The sequence below is a fragment of the Schistocerca nitens genome, chromosome 1 (assembly GCF_023898315.1).
Source record: "Schistocerca nitens isolate TAMUIC-IGC-003100 chromosome 1, iqSchNite1.1, whole genome shotgun sequence".
NCBI classification, from domain to species: Eukaryota; Metazoa; Arthropoda; class Insecta; order Orthoptera; family Acrididae; genus Schistocerca; species Schistocerca nitens.
In genome coordinates, this window is record NC_064614.1 from 752786307 (window position 1) to 752808103 (window position 21797).

The 21797-nt window shown below is 43.2% G+C and overlaps 1 protein-coding gene across 1 annotated transcript in view; it reads left to right on the plus strand.

Annotated features, from left to right (window-relative positions):
• LOC126236991 (U7 snRNA-associated Sm-like protein LSm10) overlaps positions 1-20025 on the plus strand; it is a 62986-nt gene extending 42961 nt beyond the window's left edge. The window contains exon 3 of the mRNA XM_049946719.1: positions 19658-20025. Coding sequence (XP_049802676.1) covers positions 19658-19744 — 87 coding nt within the window. The 3' untranslated portion in view covers positions 19745-20025. The remainder of the gene's footprint in view (positions 1-19657) is intronic.
• Positions 20026-21797: the final 1772 nt, after the last annotated feature.

A 21797-nucleotide genomic window follows, 5' to 3' on the forward strand; every position in this document is an offset into this window, starting at 1 on the left:
GGAATCGGCCTTCCGACAGGCTTTTACTCACCGCCGGCACCTTTTCGCGGTCTTCTTTGACCTACATAAGGCATATGACATGGCTTGACACAATCAAATTTTAGTTACCCTCCATGACTGGGGCTTCTGTGGCCCCCTTCTGATTTTTATCCACGAGTTTTTATCTCACCAGCTCTTCCGGGTTCATCTTGGCACTTCACTCAGCACCCTTCAAATTCAGGAGAATGCTATCCCACAGGGTTCTGTGGTAAGTGTCACACTCCTCCTCATTGCCGTCAATGGGCTTGTGACCTCTGTTGGGCCTCTGGTTACCCCGGCATTGTATGTCGATGATTTTTGCATCTGGTGCAGCTGCCACTCGGTAGCATCTGCTGAGTGTCAGCTCCACGGTGCCATCCAGCAGGCCTCTGTGTGCGCCATCGCCCATGGCTTCCAGTTTTCTCCCTCCAAAATGCGGGTTATGCATTTTTGTCATCGACCCACAGTACACCCCGATCCAGAACTTTATTTAGGCAACCAGCTCTTCGATGTTGTAGCACAGTCCCATTTCTTGGGCCTTATTTTTGATAACAAGCTGACATGGCTGCCCCACATTTGCCATCTAAAGACTACATGCGTGTGGAAGCTTAATGCTATCTGCCTCCTGGCCCACACATCTTGGGGTGCAGACCGTTCCACTCGTCTCCATCTTTACCATCTTGTCCTGCAACTTTGAAACTCCTTGACCCTGTCCAACATTGTGTGGTGCATCTGGCTATTGGTGCCTTCTGCACTAGTCCTGTTGATAGTCTCCTCACAGACGTGGGGATTCCCCCTCTATACATCCGACGGAGCCAGCTCCTTGTTTCTTACGCAATCACCATTTGCTAATACCCTGATCATCCTATGTACCCTGTGCTCTTCGCAAATGTGGGATGCCTCGCTCCTAATACCTGCCCACGCATGCGATTGTCGGTTGGCATGCGTCTCACTTCCCTCTGTCGGGATCTCCATCTCCACTCACTGGACTGCACCCCGAGTCTTTCCTCCCATACCCCCCCACCCCTCCCCCAATTGCATGGTGCCTAGATCACGGATTAGGACCAATCTGTTGCAGGGTCCTAAGGTCTCTGTCACTCCTATGGTTTTCCGGCGTCTTTATTTTTATTTATTTACACTTCAAGTTCCGTAGGACCAAATTGAGAAGCAAGTCTCCAAGGTCATGGAACGTTTCAGTACATGAAATTACAACATAAAAGTAATAACATATAAAAATAAAATGTTTATGAAACCGAAAAAAGTCAGTCCATAAGTTTAAGTAAATGCAATCAACAATACAACAAGAATCAGCTTAATTTTTCGAGGAACTCCTCGATGAAATAGGAGTGACCCATGAGGAAACTCTTCAGTTTTGATTTGAAAGCACGTGGATTACTGCTATGATTTTTGAATTTGAGTGGTAGCTTATTGAAACTTGATACAGCAGTATACTGCACTCCTTTCTGCACAGGAGTTAGGGAAGTCTGATCCAAATGCAGGTTTGATTTCTGCCGAGTATTAACTGAGTGAAAGTTGCTTATTCTTGGGAATAAGTTAATATTGTTAACAAGAAATAATAGTTGTTGTTGTTGTTGTTGTTGTTGTTGTTGTCTTCGGTCCTGAGACTGGTTTGATGCAGCTCTCCATGCTACCCTATCCTGTGCAAGCTTCTTCATCTCCCAGTACTTACTGCAACCCACATCCTTCTGAATCTGCTTAGTGTATTCATCTCTTGGTCTCCCTCTACGAATTTTACCTTCCACGCTGCCCTCCAATGCTAAATTTGTGATCCCTTGATGCCTCAGAACATGCCCTACTAACCGGTCCCTCCTTTTTGTCAAGTTGTGCCACATACTCCTCCTCTCCCCAATTCTATTCAACACTTCATCATTAGTTATGTGATCTACCCATCTAATCTTCAGCATTCTTCTGTAGCACCACATTTCGAAAGCTTCTATTCTCTTCTTTTCCAAACTATGTACTGTCCATGTTTCACTTCCATACATGCTACACTCCATACAAATACTTTCAGAAACGACTTCCTGACACTTAAATCTATACTCAATGTTAACAAATTTCTCTTCTTCAGAAACGCTTTCCTTGCCATTGCCAGTCCACATTTTATATCTTCTCTACTTTGACCATCATCAGTTATTTTGCTCCCCAAATAGCAAAACTCCTCTACTACTTTAAGTGTCTCATTTCCTAATCTAATTCCCTCAGCATCACCCGACTTAATTCGACTACATTCCATTATCCTTGTTTTGCTTTTGTTGATGTTCATCTTATATCCTCCTTTCAAGACACTGTCCATTCCGTTCAACTGCTCTTCCAAGTCTTTTGCTGTCTCAGTTTTTATTTCTTCTCCATGGATTTTAATTCCTACTCCGAACTTTTCTTTTGTTTCCTTTATTGCTTGCTCAATATACAGATTGAATAACATCGGGGATAGGCTACAACCCTGTCACACTCCCTTCCCAACCACTGCTTCCCTTTCATACCCCTCGACTCTTATAACTGGCATCTGGTTTATGTACAAATTGTAAATAGCCTTTCGCTCCCTGTATTTTACCCCTGCCACCTTCAGAATTTGAGAGTATTCCAGTCAACATTGTCAAAAGGTTTCTCTAAGTCTACAAATGCTAGAAACGTAGGATTGCCTTTCCTTAATCTTTCTTCTAAGATAAGTCGTAAGGTCAGTATTGCCTCACGTGTTCCAATATTTCTACGGAATCCAAACTGATCTTCCCCGAGGTCAGCTTCTACCAGTTTTTTCATTCGTCTGTAAGGAATTCGCGTTAGTGTTTTGCAGCTGTGACTTATTAAACTGATAGTTCGGTAATTTTCACATCTGTCAACACCTGCTTTCTTTGGGATTGGAATTATTATATTCTTCTTGAAGTCTGAGGGTATTTCGCCTGTCTCATACATCTTGCTCACCAGATGGTAGAGTTTTGTCAGGATTGGCTCTCCCAGGGCCATCAGTAGTTCTAATGGAATGTTGTCTACTCCCGGGGCCTTGTTTCGACTCAGGTCTTTCAGTGCTCTGTCAAACTTTTCACACAGTATCGTATCACCCATTTCATCTTCATCTACATCCTCTTCATTTCCATAATATTGCCCTCAAGTACATCGCCCTTGTATAGACCCTCTATATACTCCTTCCACCTTTCTGCTTTCCCTTCTTTGATTAGAACTGGGTTTCCATTTGAGCTCTTGATATTCATGCAAGTGGTTCTCTTTTCTCCAAAGGTCTCTTTAATTTTCCTGTAGGCAGTATCTATCTTACCCCTAGTGAGATAAACCTCTACATCCTTACATTTCCCCCCAGGGGGTCCACAACTCTTTTGTGGATACGTGTGTAGCGAGCATGGGACCCCGAGCTAATGTGGCCCTCCTTCCTTTCCGGGCTGCATACCGTCCTTTTCCGCATCCTTCCCTATCCCCCATCTTCACCCCCCTCCCCACACCTCTGGCTCTTTCCTTCCCTTTCTCCCCCTCTGGTAGTATGGTTTGTGCCTACGTCCGGAGACGGACGCTCGTAAATGTAACGCATTCTTCGCCTTCTCTGCTTGTATGTCTTCATCCTTCCTTTGTCCTTCTCTTTTCCTTACCTCTTCTCTTTACCCTTTTCTCCGCTGCGGCGTTTGAGACCTCTCTTCTTTCCTTTCCCTTTCTTTGTTTTTCCCTTTCTCTTTCTTCCTCCCTGTGCGTGTCTGAAGGCCGACCCACGCATTTTTGTGCGTTGCCGGTGACGGGGTAACGCGTAATTCCCCACCCCGGGTAGACAGGTAAGACACGCACGTACCCCCTGGTAACGGCCAGGCCCAGGGAGGGGTGATTACCCGAGCTGATACCTTCCGAAAGTGCCGATTGGTTCCTCCGTCCGTTTGTCGGGAGGTGTGACCTGAGGTGTGAACAATCACCTAAGGCGGGAGTGCCCTCAGAGAGGGCCCCCACAAGGGAGGAGTGCACCATCGGAGACGCTGGTAATCATGGGGGATTCTTCCGCAATGGTTTCCTCATCTTCCACTATGTCTGCCCACAAGCGTAAGTTCACTGAGTCCCAGCCACAGACAGTTCTTCCATCATTGCCACAGTTCCTTGTTGTTTCTCGGTCTGACGAAGGTCACGACTTCTCCACGGTCAACCCTTTGATTATTCAGAAAGGTGTCGACGCAGTTGCAGGTCCTGTAAAGTCTTGCAGGTCCTGTAAAGTCTTGTTCCAGATTACGGAATGGCACCTTGTTGTTAGAAACAGTCAGTGCCCTCCAGGCACAAAAATTGCTGCGTACTTCACTGCTCCACACCTTCCCTGTCCGGGTTGAAGCGCACCGCACTTTAAATTCCTCACATGGAGTCGTTTATACACGCTCCCTCGACGGATTGTTTGACGAGGAAATTCAGCACTACCTGTCTGACCAGGGTGTAACGGCTGTTCATAGAGTTATGAAAAGGGTTGACACAAACATAATTCCAACCCGCACTGTCTTCTTGACATTTGACAAAGTTCAACTCCCATCGAAAATCAAAGCAGGCTATGAGATAATTTCCGTTCGCCCTTACGTCCCAAACCCTACGCATTGTTATCGGTGTCAGCGGTTCAATCACACCAGCCAGTCCTGTTCCAATCCGGCCAAATGTGTTACGTGTGGCAAGGATGCCCATGAGGGTGCTTGTCCACCTCCATCACCTCGTTGCATCAACTGTATGGGTGACCACGCTGTTTCCTCTCGAGACTGCCCCATTTTTAAAGACAAAAAGCTCATTCTGGAAATCAGAGTGAAGGAAAAGGTGTTGACCTTTGCTGCTCGAAAATTATTCGCCAGTCGACAGCCCACTGTGCCTCAGACAGGAAAATACAGCACTGTCCTTGCTTCTCCTCGGTCAACAAAGGAGGTGGCCACGCAGACGTGCGACCTCACCTTTAGTGCCATGGTCGTCAGATCGGCCAGCGCAAAGATCGCCCGTTCGACCTCACCCCTTTCGCCTGCTCACTCTATGGCTCACCCTTCATCGGGTTCTGCTAAATCTCGAGCCCAAAAGTCAGACACCAAGACTTCGAAAAAAGAGCATACTCGTGAAGATTTTTTATGTACCCCAACTTCACACCCATCGGTTCCTCCTTCATCTAAACATCATGTTTCCAAGAAGGCTAATAAGAAACCCAGTTCATCTCCTTCTCCGCCAAGGCGTGTCTCATCTACAGCACCACCTGGCAGAAATCACCCTCGGCCGTCTTCTGTGTCGCCGAGGTGCACTGCTGGGGGCCGATCAACCGGCCGATCGCTGGAGGCAGGAGCTGCTCCTGAACAACCTATGGTTCAGGATCTTCTGCCTTCGGCTGAACGCCATTCCATGCTGTCGGTCGCAAGCTCTGAGCAGTCGTCGAGTTGACGGCAACCTTGGTCACATTCCTCTATTTTCTCTTCACCCTATGTCCATTATCCATGGAATATCCACGGCATTCGAGCCAATCGGGATGAATTGTCGATCCTCTTATGATCCTACTCGCTGGTCAACTTCTGTCTTCAGGAAACAAAGCTGCGTCCCCATGACTGCTTTGTTCTCCCCCATTTTCAGTCCGTTCGATTTGATCTCCCCTCTGTTGAAGGCACTCCAGCCCATGGAGGACTCATGATTCTTCTCCATGATACTCTCCATTATCACCCAATCCCCTTAAACACTTCCTTCCAAGCTGTCGCTGTCCGTCTTTCTCTTTCTGGATATACCTTTTCTCTTTGTACTGCATACATTCCATCGTCCACACCAATGGCACGAGCTGATCTCCTTCATCTTCTTGGTCAGCTTCCAGCCCCCTATTTGCTGGTTGGGGACTTCAATGCCCACCACCCGCTTTGGGGATCTCCACATCCTTGTCCACGTGGCTCACTATTGCTAGACGTCTTCCCTCAACACTGGGGTCCCTACATTTTTGTCTGCCTCCACGAAAAATTTCTCTCATTTGGACCTTTCGGTCGGTACTGTTCCGCTAGCTCGGCACTTCGAATGGTTCACCCTTGATGATACACACTCGAGTGACCACTTTCCATGTGTCCTATGACTGCAGCCTCAACTGCCCTATATGCGCCCGCGACGCTGGAAGTTTGCCCAAGCCGATTGGACAGTTTTTTCGTCTCTAGCGACATTCGATGACCGTCACTTTCCTAGTGTCGACAATGAGGTCACACATATTACAGACGTTATTCTTACAGCTGCGGAACGTTCAATACCACGCACCTCCGAATTGCCCCGGCGCCCCCCAGTTCCTGGAACGAGGCATGCCATGACGCAATACGTGAGCGGCGACGTGCTCTTCGTGTTTTCCGCCACCATCCTACTTTGGCCAACTGTATCCGCTATAAGCAGTTCCGTGCGCGATGCCGTCATGTCATCCGCGATATCAAGAAGGCAAGCTGGAAATTCTTTATTAGCTCATTTAACACCTTCACTCCCTCCTCGGAAGTTTGGAGTCGGATTCGACGGTTATCAGGTGCGCCTAGTTTCTCCCCAGTCTCTGGGCTCACTGTCATGCATGATACACTAGTGGACCCCGTCGCAATTTCTAACTCATTGGGTCAACACTTTGCTGGGATTTCGAGCTCTTCAAATTACCCGCCAGTGTTTCTCCCAAAGAAACGTGCAGCGGAAGTGCAACCTCTTGCTTTCTTCTCTCAAAATCGCGAAAGCTATAATACTGTTTTCTCCATGCGGGAACTCCAACATGCACTCTCTTCTTCTCGCTCCTCCGCCCCAGGACTGGATGGTATCCACGTCCAAATGTTGCTGCATTTATCAACCCATAGTCTGCGTTACCTCCTTCGCCTTTATAATCGAATTTGGACCGACAGTACTTTTCCCAGACGAAGGCGGGAAGCTATCGTCGTTCCTGTTCCGAAACCTGGAAAGGACAAACATCTCCCCTCTAGCTATCGCCCCATTTCTCTCACGAGTAGTGTATGTAAGGTTTTGGAGCGTATGGTTCACTTGCCGTTTAGCTTGGTGGCTGGAGTCTTGCAGTCTTTTAACACCTGCCCAATGCGGATTCCGAAAGCATCGTTCTGCAGTTGACCATCTTGTTGTTCTCTCCACTTATATCATGAACAATTTTCTCCGGAAACGCCAAACAGTAGCAATATTTTTTGATCTGGAGAGAGCATACGATACCTGTTGGAGGACAGGCATCCTCCGCACACTGTTCTCTTGGGGCTTTCGAGGTCGGCTGCCCCTTTTTCTTCACGAATTTATGGCAGAGCGCACATTTAGATTGCGGGTGAACACTACTCTCTCCCGTACTTTCTCCCAAGAAAACGGGGTACCCCAGGGCTCCGTGCTGAGTGTTGTACTGTTTGCCATTGCAATAAATCCAATTATGGATTGTCTCCTTCCTGATGTCTCGGGCTCCCTCTTTGTGGTCGATTTTGCGATCTACTACAGCTCTCAATGGACCAGCCTTCTTGAACGACGTCTTCAAGGCTGTCTCGATCGCCTCCACTCTTGGAGCATCGACACCGGCTTCCGTTTTTCTCCCAGTAAGACCGTTTGTGTTAATTTTTGGCGACGCAGGGAGTTTCTTCCACCCTCCTTACATCTAGGACCTGTCAACCTTCCGTTTTCAGACGCCGCTAAATTATTGGGTCTTATGTTTGACAGAAAACTGTGCTGGTCCTCCCACGTTTCCTATCTTTCGGCTCGCTGCCTGCGATCCCTCAACACCCTCCGTGTCCTGAATGGTACCTCCTGGGGAGCGGACCAAGTGGTCCTTCTCCGCCTCTATCGCGCCTTAGTGCTTAGTGCGCTCGAAATTGGACTATGGAAGCATAGTTTACTCCTCTGCTCAGCTGTCTATTCTTCGTCGTCTCGACTCTGTCCACCACCGTGGATTACGTTTAGTGTCTGGAGCTTTTTATACCAGCCCTGTGGAAAGCCTTTATGCTGAGACTGCTGAACCTCTGCTGTCCAATCGGCGAGCAGTCCTTCTGAGTCGTTATGCTAGCCATCTGTCTTCCATGCCTGCTAATCCAGCCCATGACATTTTTTTCGACGCCTCCTTTGATGTAGGGTATGCAGGCCGCCCCTCCTCCCTACTCCCACCGGGAGTCTGCTTCCGTCAACTGCTCCATTCTCTTTCCTTCCGCTTTCCTAAAACCTTCTTGACAACTTGGGGTACAGCACCGCCTTGGCTCCGTCCCCGGATCTGCCTGCTCCGTGACCTTTGTCAGTTTCCCAAGGATGGTACCCCTTCACTTGTTTATCGTCGGGCATTTGCTGCTCTATGTGCACAAATGAAGGAAGCCACATTTATTTACACTGATGGCTCGAAAACATTGTTAGGTGTAGGGAGTGCCTATATTGTTGGCGACACCCCAAATCAATTTCGGCTTCCCGACCAGTGTTCGGTTTATACTGCGGAGCTTTACGCTGTTCTCCAGGTTGTCCACTATATCTGCCGCCATCAGCAGATACAGTATGTTATCTGTTCAGATTCTCTCAGCTCTCTCCTCAGTCTCCAAGCTCTTTACCCTGTCCACCCTCTGGTCCACCGGATTCAGGACTGTCTGCGCTTGCTCCACCTGGGGGGCATCTCGGTGGCGTTCCTCTGGCTCCCGCGACACATTGGTATCTGTGGAAATGAGGCGGCCGATATAGCGGCCAAGGCTGCAGTCTCTCTTCTTCGGCCAGCTATTCAATCGATTCCCTTCGCCGATCTACGGAGTGTTTTATGTCGTCGTGTTGTTCTTTTATGGCACGCACATTGGGACGTGAAAGCTCTTCCTTGTGCTTCGACCTCTTCCTCACGAACGCGTCGTCGGGAGGAGGTAATTTTAACTAGACTCCGGATAGGGCACTGTCTTTTTAGCCATCGACATCTTTTAAGCGGCGATCCTCCCCCACTCTGTCCCCACTGCTCTCAGCTGTGGACGGTAAGACACCTTTTAATTGAGTGCCCCTATTTTACTCCGTTATGCGACTGTCTACAGCTGTCGCCTGATATATCGTCAATTTTAGCAGATGACACGCCCTCGGCCGATCGCGTTCTCGAGTTTATTAGTGCCAGTGAAATGACGTCAGTCATTTGAAGCTTTTTTTGGGGACAACCAACCCCTTTCTGTAGTGGATTTTTAAGCCTTCCTTCTGCTTTTAGTTTCTCCAATTTTTTGAGTTTCGTTCCCATTGCTGCTGGTTTCCATTTTCGGTTTTTACTGTTTCCTAAGTCACAGACCGGGCACTAATGACCATAGCAGTTTTGCACCCTAAAAAAAAACAACTTACATTTGTCCTCTTAGCCATCCCTGCTTAGCCATTTTGCACTTCCTGTCGATCTCATTTTTGAGACGTCTGTATTCCTTTTTGCCTGCTTCATTTACTGCATTTTTATATTTTCTCCTTTCATCAATTAAGTTCAATATTTCTTCAGTTACCCAAGGATTTCTACCAGTCCTCGTCTTTTTACCTACTTGATCCTCTGCTGCCTTCACTACTTCATCCCTCAGAGCTACCCATTCTTCTTCTACTGTATTTCTTTCCCCCATTCCTGTCGATTGTTCCCTTATGCTCTCCCTGAAACTCTGTACAACCTCTGGTTCTTTCAGTTTATCCAGGTCCCATCTCCTTAAATTCCCACCTTTTTGCAGATTCTTCAATTTTAATCTACAGTTCATAACCAATAGATTGTGGTCAGAGTCCACATCTGCCCCTGGAAACGACTTACAATTTAAAACCTGGTTCCTAAATCTGTCTTACCATTATATAATCTATCTGATACCTTCTAATATCTCCAGGATTGTTTCATGATTCTTGAACCAAGTGTTAGCTATGATTAAGTTATGCTCTGTGCAAAACTCTACCAGACGGCTTCCTCTTTCATTTCTTAGCCCCAATCCATATTCACCTACTATGTTTCCTTCTCTCCCTTTTCCTACTCTCGAATTCCAGTCACCCATGACTAACAGTTAGGAATAGACATATTGAGAGGCCAATGTCAAAATACCAGACTCATGAACAGGGGTTGTCAATAGGTTCATGAACTTACACCACTTATTGCCCAAACCGCCTGTTTCTAAACCAAAAATATTCTTTTAAAATGGGAAGAGCTACCCCAAAATGTAATACCATACAACATAAGCGAACGAAAATAAGCAAAGTAGACTAATTCTCGTGTTGAACGATCGCTCACTTCAGGTACTGCTCGAATAGTAAAAATGGCAGCATTAAGTCTTTGAACAAGATCCTGAATGTGGGGTTTCCATGACAGTTTACTATCTATCTGAACACCTAGAAATTTGAACTGTTCAGTTTCACTGATCGTATGCCCATTCTGTGAAATTAAAACGTCTGGTTTTGTTGAATTGTGTATTAGAAACTGTAAAAACTGAGCCTTACTGAGATTTAGCATTAGTTTATTTTCTACAAGCTATGAACTTAGGTCATGAACTGCACTATTTGAAACCGAGCCAATGTTGCACATAACATCCTTTACTACCAAGCTAGTGTCATCAGCAAACAGAAATATTTTATAGTTGCCCATAATACTAGAGGGCATATCATTTATACTGGGTGTCTAACTCTGCCACCTCAAATATTTTTGGAACAACAATAGATATTCAAAAACGGTTTTCACCAGCATGAACGTACATTTTTGGAACAACAATAGATATTCAAAAACGGTTTTCGCCAGCATCAACGTATGGCAGGGGCTTAGGAAACCAAATACTATGCGAAATTTTAAAACATAAGCAAATACTATTTTCAACACAAACTTGTGTATTTTTAAATGGACACTGCCTATTATTTCATATGCAATCAATAGCATGAAAAATCACAAAAATAATGGTGTTGGTTGCAGCGCAATACATCAGTTACATCCCGAGAAATTGCAAAGTGAAGTTGACGCTTGAAATAAATTAAGTGCACAGCTAGCGCACATCCTGAGACTCAATTGTGCACCTCACGCTGCCAGTAGTCATGATGTGATTGATATACTACATCATTGAAGTGGTAATGTATGGTGTGGTATTGTATGACAATACATCATTGGCCATATTTCATTGATGGCATTCCTAAAGTGGGATAGTTTAGCCCCTTCTTGAGCTGTACCTTACTTGTACTGGTCCACCTCTTATTTGTCAAATAATGTGGTATCAGAATGATGGATGTCCTGTTCATAATGTTTATTGTTGCAAAATGACAACTAGAGGTACAATTAGTGCTAACACACTTGGTTTCATGTTTCTAAAACTCATAAGTTCTGAAATATGAGGCTTTTTAAAGGATAGCAACAGCGTCTCATGCATTGCATGTAGTATTGTGCTCAGAGCAGGGGTTGCCTGCACTGGTGCCTGTATCCTACCGTAAAAATACTGATATCAAATGGCTCTGAGCACTATGGGACTTAACTTCTCAGGTCATCAGTCCCCTAGAACTTGACTATAGCGCCTAGAACCGGTCGGCCATCCTGGCCGGCATACTGGTATCACCACGGCATGCTCTACCTTCAGAGTACAAGTGTCTCCTAATCGGGTCTGCTGAACTGCTCTCATACTGTAATTTAATTCACATACGTTTCCATATTAAAACCTGTTTTCTTGTGGCTTGTTACATTTGCCATCATCTAATCGATATGCCGGCCTTCAGTAATGAAGAAAAACTGGATATTATTTAAATTTATGGTGAATGTCACAGAAATGCAACCGCAGCTGTGACACTGTATGCTGAATGCTACCCAGATCGGCGGTGTCCGTCACGTTGAAATATTGGCAACATCTACAAGACACTCACGGAAACCAGAAGCTGGGCTCCCACAAAACGTCAACGTACCATGCCAGCGACTGGCAGTGGAAACGAAATTGTCGTTCTGGCTGCTGTAGTACACAGTCCTCAGGTGGGTGTACGAGAAATTGCACTAGGTGTAGGAATAAGCCACAGTAGTGTGTGCAGAATCTTGCATCGGCATCGGTTTCATCCGTTCCATATCTCACTGCACCAAGAACTGTATGGGAATGACCTTGAATCCCGCATTGCATTCTGTCGTTTTGCACTTCAGCAGTTGCATGGTAATCCAGTGTTCCTAAGCAATATGTTGTTTACGGACGATGCCTCATTTACAGATCATTGTAATGTGGATCTGCAGAACATGCACTACTGGTCCGTGCAAAATCCCCACTGGATTCACCAAGTTGCTGATCAACGACAGTGGAGTGTCGATGTTTGGTGTGGTACGATTGCTAACTTTATTGTAGGTCCCTATTTTTACCGTGGAACATTGAATGGAGTGATATGCATCATTTCTTCAACAAACACTAGCACTCCTCATGGAGCATCTAGGATTGGAAACTCGTCTATCAATGTGTTTCCTACATGATGGATGTCCCGCACACAATGCAAAAGTTTCCATAGACGTTCTAGATCGACATTTCCAAATAGATGGATGGAGTGAGGAGGAACTGTGCGATGGCCAGCACGGTCCTCCAACTTGATGCCATTCTCTGGGCCGCAGTGAGAGACAGTGTGTATCAAGAACCCCCAGTGACAGAAGAGGATATGCAACATTGTATTACTGCAGTGTGTGCGGCAATATCTGTAGAAATGCTACAGTCTGTGCAACTCTCTCTCGTTACCCGTCTGCAAATGTGTATTGATGCAAACGGAGGGCACTTTAAACATATGTTGATGTAACACAGTTTTATTGGTCAAGATGGCTGTGTTTTCTATGGTGGATGTAATGCACAACAATAGAGTTTCTGTGGGTGACAGGGCACTAGTAAATGTGTTTAGCAAAGTGAATTCAAGTGTGTTATTTCTAATTGCAGCTCCAGTTGTCATTTCGCTAGAATAAACATACATTTACAATTTGAAAAACATAACATTGTGTTGGATGTGTTACTTGTTCATTTTTGTGGATTGTGCATACCTTCCCATTGTGTGAGCCCCTGACACAGGCAGTGTGAGGTGCACGCTTGAGTCTCAGGACGTGCTCTAGCTGTGCACTTCATTTATTTCAGGCGTCAACTTCACTTCACAATTTCTCAGGATGTAATTGACATATTGTGATGCAACCAACACCATTATTTTTGTGATTTTTAATGCTATAGATTGCATATGAAATAATAGGGGTTGTCCGTTTAAAAATACACAAGTTTGTGTTGAAAATTATATTTGTTTAAGTTCTAAAGTTTTGCATAGTATTCGGTTTCCTAAGCCCCTGCTGTACGGTCATGCTGGTGAAAACTGTTTTTGAATATCTATTGTTGTTCCAGAGATATTTGAGGTGGCAGAGTTAGGTGAGACACCCTGTATAAGTAAGGAACCGGAGTGGCCCCAACACTGATCCCTGGGGCACCTCCCACTTGACTGTACCCCACTCAGACTCCACGTCACAGCCATTTTCAACATTGTGAATAATGTCCTTTTGCTGTCTGTTGCTGAAGTAAGAGGTGAACCAATTGTGAGCTGCACTCATATTCCGTAATAGTCCAACTTCTGGAGCATATTTTGTGATCAACACCATCAAACACCTTAGTTAAATAAAAAAATGCACCTAGCATTCGAAACCTTTTGTTTAAACTGTCCAATGCCTCACAGAGAAAAGAGAATATAGTATTTTCAGTTGTTAAATGACTACTAAAGCCGAATTGTACATTTGATAGCAAATTGTATGATATAAAATGATCAATTATCCTTACAAACATAGCCTGTTCAATAACTATAGCAAATACTGATGGCATAGAAATTGGTCTAAAATTGTCTACATTATCCCTTTCTCCAAATTTAAATTTCCAAATTGCTTATCACAGCCGATAGAAACAGTAAAGATTCATTTTACATTTTGCAAAATGTAAAATGAATCTTTACTGTTTCTATTGGCTGTGATAAGCAATTATCCCTTTCTCCCTTTTATAAAGCGGCTTTACTACTGAGTACTTTAATCGTTCAGGAAACTGACAATTCATAAAGGAAAAATTACAAATATGGCTAAATACAGGGCTAACATGTGCAGCAGAATACTTTAACATTCTGCTAGGCACTCCATCATAACCATGAGAGTCCTTAGTCTTCAGTGATTTAATTATTGACTCAATCTCCCCCTTGTCTGTATCACAGAGGAATATTTCAAACATCAATTTCGGAAGGCATTTTCCAAGAAAGTTATGAGATTCCTTGTAGAAACTAAATTTTTATTTAATTCACCAGCATTGCTCAGAAAATGATTGTTAAATGCTATACATATATCTGATTTATCAGTAACAGAAATATTTTTACTACGAACTGACTTTATATCATCGACCTTTTGCTGCTGACCAGACTCTTCCTTCACAACTGACCATATGGTTTTAATTTTATTCTGTGAATTAGCTATTCTATTTGCATTACCACATACTCTTTGCGTTCCTAACAACATTTCTAAGCACCTTACAATACTGTTTGTGCCATCCTTGTAGAGTTCCAGGGTGCCACCATCTTTTACACTGATGGTTCTAAGACAATCGAGCAGGTGGGATACGTTTTTATGTTTCCTACTGGCTTCGAACACCATTTATTGCCAGGATCATGTAGCGTCTTCACAGAAGAGCTTCTAGCCATTCATAGGGTCCTCCTTTTTTGTTTCTAAGGCCCCCCTCTAAAGTGTTTTAATTTGTTCAGACTCCATGAGCAGGCTGCAAGCTATCGACTGATGCTACTCTCGTCACCCTTTGGTCTCTGCTGTCCATGACTACCTCTCTGCCCTTGAGTGTTCCACCTGTTCAGTCATCTTTCTCTGGGTCCCAAGTCATGAGGGCATCCCAGGTAATGAACTGGCTGACAGTTTGGCTAGAGAAGCAGATACGTACCACCCCCCCCTCCCCCCCTCCATTTCCTTTCATGATTCCAGCTGCAAATATGCAGATCTACATCAAATCTCTCTTTGCCGAAAAGTGGAATGCCATCTGGAGTGCTACAGCTCATAGTAATAATTTCCACACAGTCAAGGAGTCTACTGCAGTTTGGCACTCTTCCTTCTGCTCCTCTCAGAAGGAATCCACTGTTTGATGCCGTTTTCGCGTTGGTCATACCCAGCTCACTCATTGTTTCCTCCTATGTAACGACCCACCCCCACACTGTGGTTGTGGAGCCAGACTGACGATACCTCACATATTGGCGAAATGTCCCCTTCTTTTGGCCTTTCGTGTTAAGTATAGTCTTCCCAATTCCTTAAATTTAATATTAGCAGACGATCCACGGATGGTTGAACTGGTCTTCAGTTTCATCCATGAAAGTGGTTTTTATTGCCAGATATAAGGTTCTACTTTAATCTTGGAGCAGGGGCAGGTTGGTAATGGTTGGGACTTCTTTTACAGTCTTATCGGTCTGTGACCCCAGCTTTTTCCAGTTTTTGGAATTGGTCTCACCTTTTATGCCTTTACTGTGTGTGTTTAATGATCAGTATTTTATAATTTGACTCCCATGACTGGATCTGTCCACTTTTTGCAGACACTCTTACTTCTGTGACTCGCTTCAGAATCGCAGGACTGATGACCTTGCTGTTTGGTCCCATAACCCCTCTCTGTTAATCAATCAATCAACCAACCAACCACTGAGGCCTTCACAGACCAACCTCCCACATACACACATCTGGCCACGAAGGAACACTCCCCTCTTGACTCAGTACCACCCAGGAACGGAGCAATTAAATCACAATCTCCACAAGGGTTTTCACTACCTCTCATCGTACTGTGAAATGAGCAATATCATACCCACTGTCCTTCCCACATCTCCCGCAATGGTATTCCATCGCCCACGAACCTATGCAATATTCTTGTCAATCCCTGCTTCCAGCTTCTTGCCTCATGTCTGAAATAGACCTAGATGCAAGAACTGTCCCATACATCCTCCCACCCCTTCAGCACTACCTCCACTTCCTACTCCAGTCCTGTCACAGCTATCTCTTATCCTACAATGGCAGGGATACCTGTGGAAGCAGTCATGTAATCTACAAGCTAAGCTGCATTTACTGTGCTGCTTTCCCTGTGGGCATGACAACCAACAAGCTGTCTGTCCACATGATGGCCACCACCAAACTGTGGCCGTCATCTGGATCCTTCCTACCAATACTAGCTTTTCTGAATTGTTTAGTGGGAACTCTCCTTGCAGTATATCCTGTGTTCCATTACTAGTCTGTTATCAACCTTCACTACTCCCTGTTCTTCATCTATCTATCTCCTTCCCTGCTCCCACTCCACCACTATACAGTCTTATACTCCTAACAAACCCACTAGGTTTGTTCTTCTCTCCCTCCTCCACTACCTCTGTCCTACTCAACTCCCCCCCCCTTTCCCCTCCAACCTTGCAACTGCACCTTAGTAGCAGTTTATCCTTTTCATAATAATGTCATTATTCCATCCTGGATTTTCCATTGTTTGTGTTGTGATATGGTAAGATGTAATGGACATAGATGCAGCAGAACTGCAGAAAGAAACCAAAGTGGTATGCAGTATACTTGAGAATGTTAATGGCTCGTTAGGGAAAACTACTGCATTTGTCTTAAATGTCAGCACTCTGATGTTACTTGAATACTTTAAGGCAGATTTCATACCACTGAAGGGAAAGCCTCTTACGCCAAATCCTCTAGGATACTTCGAATGCCAGAGGTTTGCCCATACTGTCTTAAGATCTGAAGAGGATGTCAAGCTGCCCATGAACCAGATGTGAAACTCCAGTTCCTTAACAAAACTGTGAGAATTCGAAAGGATTTCTCGGAGAGGACAAATACTTCCACTATTATATTAATGCTCTATTTTCCACTCCAAAACATACAGCCGACAAAATGGTGGAACAAAACAAGTCTTCTAAATCAGCAGCTCAGTCAGCCAAAGTCCAACATTTCATCTGCATAGTGAGGCGGCAGAGCAACAGACTGAATTTTATGTCAAACTAAACAGATGCATACAACCATCTTTACACAATGTGGGAACTGGAATCAGTTCTGTCAGTGGCCTGCTATACATCACCTGGAGCAGAAAAGGTTCAATACATGCTGTAACCTCTCAGCTTATCATCAAAGAAACCTTCCTTGGTGAACTCAGCAGAATTTGGTCTGACATCCATTACCACAACTCATGGATGGAAGTGATCTTAATATCTTAATTAAAACTTGGGAAATGTTCCCTAACAACTATCATAATATCACCTTAACAACTTTTGTGCGAAAGGCTTTTGAACATATCGTTAGCCTTTGTCTTGCCTGGGCTTGATTTTGGAAAGTTATTTTGGTACTCACAGTATGGGTTTATGAGGTACCAACTCACACACGATAAGCTTACCGAATTGAAGATTGAAATAAAGGAAAGCTTCGATATTGAGAAAGCCTATGATAGCATTTGGAGATGTCATATTGTCAAGCAGCTACATGAGTGGGGAATACAAGAATGCCTTCCTCTTATCATACTATAGTTCCTCAGCAAACAGTATTTTCATTATAGACTTGGGAGGAGTGTTACCAGATCACTTCATTGAAGACAATGAGATATTCCATGAAACTGTACTCAGTGTCATTCTGTTGGCTTTCACCATCAACAGCATTATGTCCACAGCAAGGATTCCAGTTCAGTGCTTCCTATTCATGGAAGGTTTCTGAATATTCTGTTCCTTATCCAGTCTCACCTAGACAGCACACAAATATCAGCTGATGATTAAGAGGTTGGAACAAGGAGCAGAAGAAAAAGATTTTAAAAAATTGTCGGAAAAAAACTTTACTTTACACCATCTTTTTAACTTAACTCAGCATGAATAGCATCATTTGAAATTTTAACAAATCAGCTATGTTTTTCTGCTTGATCTGAAGAAGTTGAAAGTCAGATGCTATTAAAGTACTTAATATCTTAGTGTATTAGCAAATGAACCTAGGAGCTAACAGGCCAAATCATCTTGCTTTACAGAGCATTTCTTGGTTCCCAACTAAAACTATGCAAGGATCTGCAAGGCAGAATTATCTAAAGGTATTAAATGCTGATCACTGGGTAGCACAGCCATTGAACCCGAGTGATACCCAGCCTTTGTGGTGAGCAGTAGTGCAATTAGGTTATTGCAGGTGCAGCATGTGCTCTTGCCACTGTTTCTGTGGGGGCACAGGAGGAGGAGAAAATGGATTTGAGGACACTAACAAGGGAACCTCCCCATCGCACCCCCCTCTGATTTAGTTATAAGTTATGCAACTGGTAGTGAGCCTGGCAAGCCACCTATCTTAATAATATGGTGTTCTCTCTTGTTGAGAGTTGCTCTGAAGGTCCTGCCAGTACCAGAAGTAAAGTCGCTAATCCTTCTTTTTAGTGGCTGTTAATAAATGGGCAACAAACAGAAAAACCATTCAGGATCTAAGTACGAAAATGCCTTTTGCTGGAACATTGAGTTTGTGAATAGAGGTTGGAGCAGGTGCTGTCCCCCTCCCCCCTTTCTGCAAGGCTAACTAAAAGGTCTGAACATTTTGGAGTGATGCCAACTTGTGACATCATTAGAACAGGCAGTGTTGCCATTGATGGGGGCTGGGAGTGGTTGTACCCACAGATCTTGCTCTGAGGGCAGACTTCCTTGCTTTCCTAAATGTTTAAGTATTGATACAGCCAATTGTTCTCAAAAAAGATGCTATCATGTCCATAGAAAATCATCACTGTAAAATTGCTTGCGAATAGTGACTGTGTTTGTTTTGTTGAATTCTTTCATTCACTTGCTTATAACCATGCTATTAAGTGTTCAAAAATCAACATTATTATTTCATCTCTGTCACACCTTTTGCAGGGTGACAATTATTGAACCACATGAAAAAAAAAAAAAATAAAATAAAATAAAATAAATTACTTACAAACTATGGTGTGCACACACTTTATTCAACATTTAAACATCACTATAGATATTTGGATTTTGGTTATGACATGTTCGATGTGATGATGAGGTGCAGATGAATGGTAAAATTCTGCATGATCCACTGAAGTGTCAGAACATTGATGCTGTGATGACCTCCTGAATGGCTGTTTACAGCTCAGCAATGGTTTTGGGGGTTATTGCTGTTCACCTTGTCTTTAATAAAGCCCCCCGAAAAGGAGTTGCATGTGTTCAGATCTGGAGAAAATGGTGGCCAATCGAGGCCCATACCAGTGGCCTCTGGGTACCCCAGAACCAGAAAGCGGTTCCCAAAGTGTTCCTCCCGGACATCAAACTCTCTCCTGCTTCGATGAGGTCAAGCTTTGTCTTGCATGAACCGCATCCACTTTAGATAATTTCATCTCCATTATCATCCAAAATCTTCATGTATTGTTGGGTAGTCACTGTGATGTCAAGGAATATCACTCCGATTATTCTGTTTGAGAGTGAAAAAGACTTCTAGAACACAAAATGCAGATTCTCAGTTTCCAAATGTGCCAATTTTTTATTGATGAATCCATCCAAATGAAACTGGGCTTCGTTGCTAAACCAAACCATCATGCCCATATTAATTCCCATCATACCCTGCAGACAACTGTGCTGTTTGAACGTCCTAATGCCAACCGTTCAGAAGATATGACACTTTTATTTCATATAGTTCAATAATTGTGACCCTGTTGATTACTGTATAAAGTAACAGGAATATTTGCTGTTGTGTTAAAAATATAATATTATTTTTTGTTTACAGATGGATATCATCCCAGCTATTAAGAAGCAAATAGAAAAGCTTGGTAAAAAAGATGATACATATCGCAGAGTTCAGCGGAAGAAATAACAGAGACATAGGTCATTTAAACACGTGTATCCTGTTAATTATAAACTTTCCATTAATATGATTGACATTTCACCACCTTATGTGCATCTATAGGAGTACAATGAAAAGATTGTGTGAAATCGACAATATATTGGTGCAGATATTTTTTTCAGTGGTTCTTCATTTTACTGTGCCTTTGCATATAGAGACTGATATATGAAAATCTGTTTTGTCTTGGTTACCATTGTGTGTTGTATATATTTGTGATGAATATGAGTATTGAATGATTTGGAAGAATGACAATTAAAAAAAAAAAAAAAAAAAGTACAGCACACATTGTGATTTCATTCCTGTTTTCCCAAATAACAACATATATTTTTGGAAGCCCATGTTCTCAGTATTTTACATTTCAGATGAGTCTATTCTCAGATGAATGATTTTGGTGATTTTTGAAAAAATATGTGAAAAGGAATATGAAGAAGAGCCACAAGATTACTCATTTCTTGTAAAATAATTTTTTTTTTTCTATCCATGCCAATAATATGTGAATACAAACTCCTTTATTGACATTGTTCATTGTTGAATTCCTTCCTTATTGCCATTCAATACTTAGTGGAGTCCACAGACACATTTGAAAATAGTTTTATAGAAAGGGATGATTCTTTGAGAAGTTTCTAGTAATTTCACAACATTCTGGACAAAACTGTAAGTTCAAGATATACCCAAAACTACGTTAATAGACTTTCTGTAAAACTAAATTGTCACGGCTTTGAAAAACCTTGGAAGTTAAGAATTTGTGCTATCTGAACATACACAACCCAAATCATTAAAGCACAAAGGTTTTTGTCTGTCAAGAAGATTAATCTTCAATTTTAAGAATAAACTAATGCAAAGTATTTGTAATAATTTGATTTAGTTTGGACTTTAATTGTTCTCTGTAAGTTTTCCATTATTTCAAACCCAATCAACTAGCTAATGACTTTCTTGTAATTTTTTTTCCATCCTCTCCCCAACTACCCCCTTCCGCATGACTTCCATATACTTTTAGAGTAAATTCTCGCTTGCAAAGCTTTGAACAACAGTGTCAAAAGATCCATTGTAAACTATCACTATAAATGTGTATTACATTTTCATTTATTGTTACTGTCATTGGCACTGTCATGCAAAGCTGAACTGTGACTGCATATCAGATGGTAAATAATACCTTGTCTTACTTATGAAGTGTCTTACCAGTGATGGTTCTGGAGTTGGTCTTTATGGTAGGATGTTTATGCCAAGGTTTGGAATGGAGGCTGTTAGAACTACAGGGTGTATCAAAAAGAATCATTTGGTTTTTAAAAAATCATAACTTATATTATTTGAGATGTGCGTGAACAACGAATTGTTGGAAAGAGCAAACACTCAAGTCTTACATGGTTGCTGCTAGATAGCAGCAGCGTGTGCCCACTTCAGTTCTAGTAAAAATTGTGCCAGGACAACAGAAAGCATTTTGTGTTCTATGTTTTGTGCATTGCAGTTCAGTAATAACTGTTCAGTGTGACTTTTGTACTAGATATGGTGTGGATCCTCCTACACTACAGAGTGCTACATGATGGCATGAACAATTCTGAGAAACAGGTCATTTGTGGGCCACCCCTGAGTGTCTGACACAGATGTTGAACACATCTGCCATAGTTTCCCAAGGGGTCTGTAGAAACCCATTTGTTGTGCAGCTTGACAGCTCAATATACCCTCGATGTACATCTGGCATATGTTGCATCGATGTTTACACAGGAAACTACACAAAATTCAGCTACTGCAAGCTCTTAGTGAAGGTGACAAACAACAAGGTATGGAGTTCTGTAATTTTGTTCTTGGCAAGATGGAGGATGACAGTTTTCTTCCACACCTAGTGATTAGTGACGAGGAAACATTCCATTTAAATGGGAAGGTGAACCATCTTAATGTGAGGATCTGCGGTATGTAACAACCATATGAAGTTGTGCATGTACATAACAGGAGCTGTGGAAGCTGTAACTCAAAAGATGCTCGCAGCAGTGTTGGAACAATTTGAATACCACATTGACATGTGCCA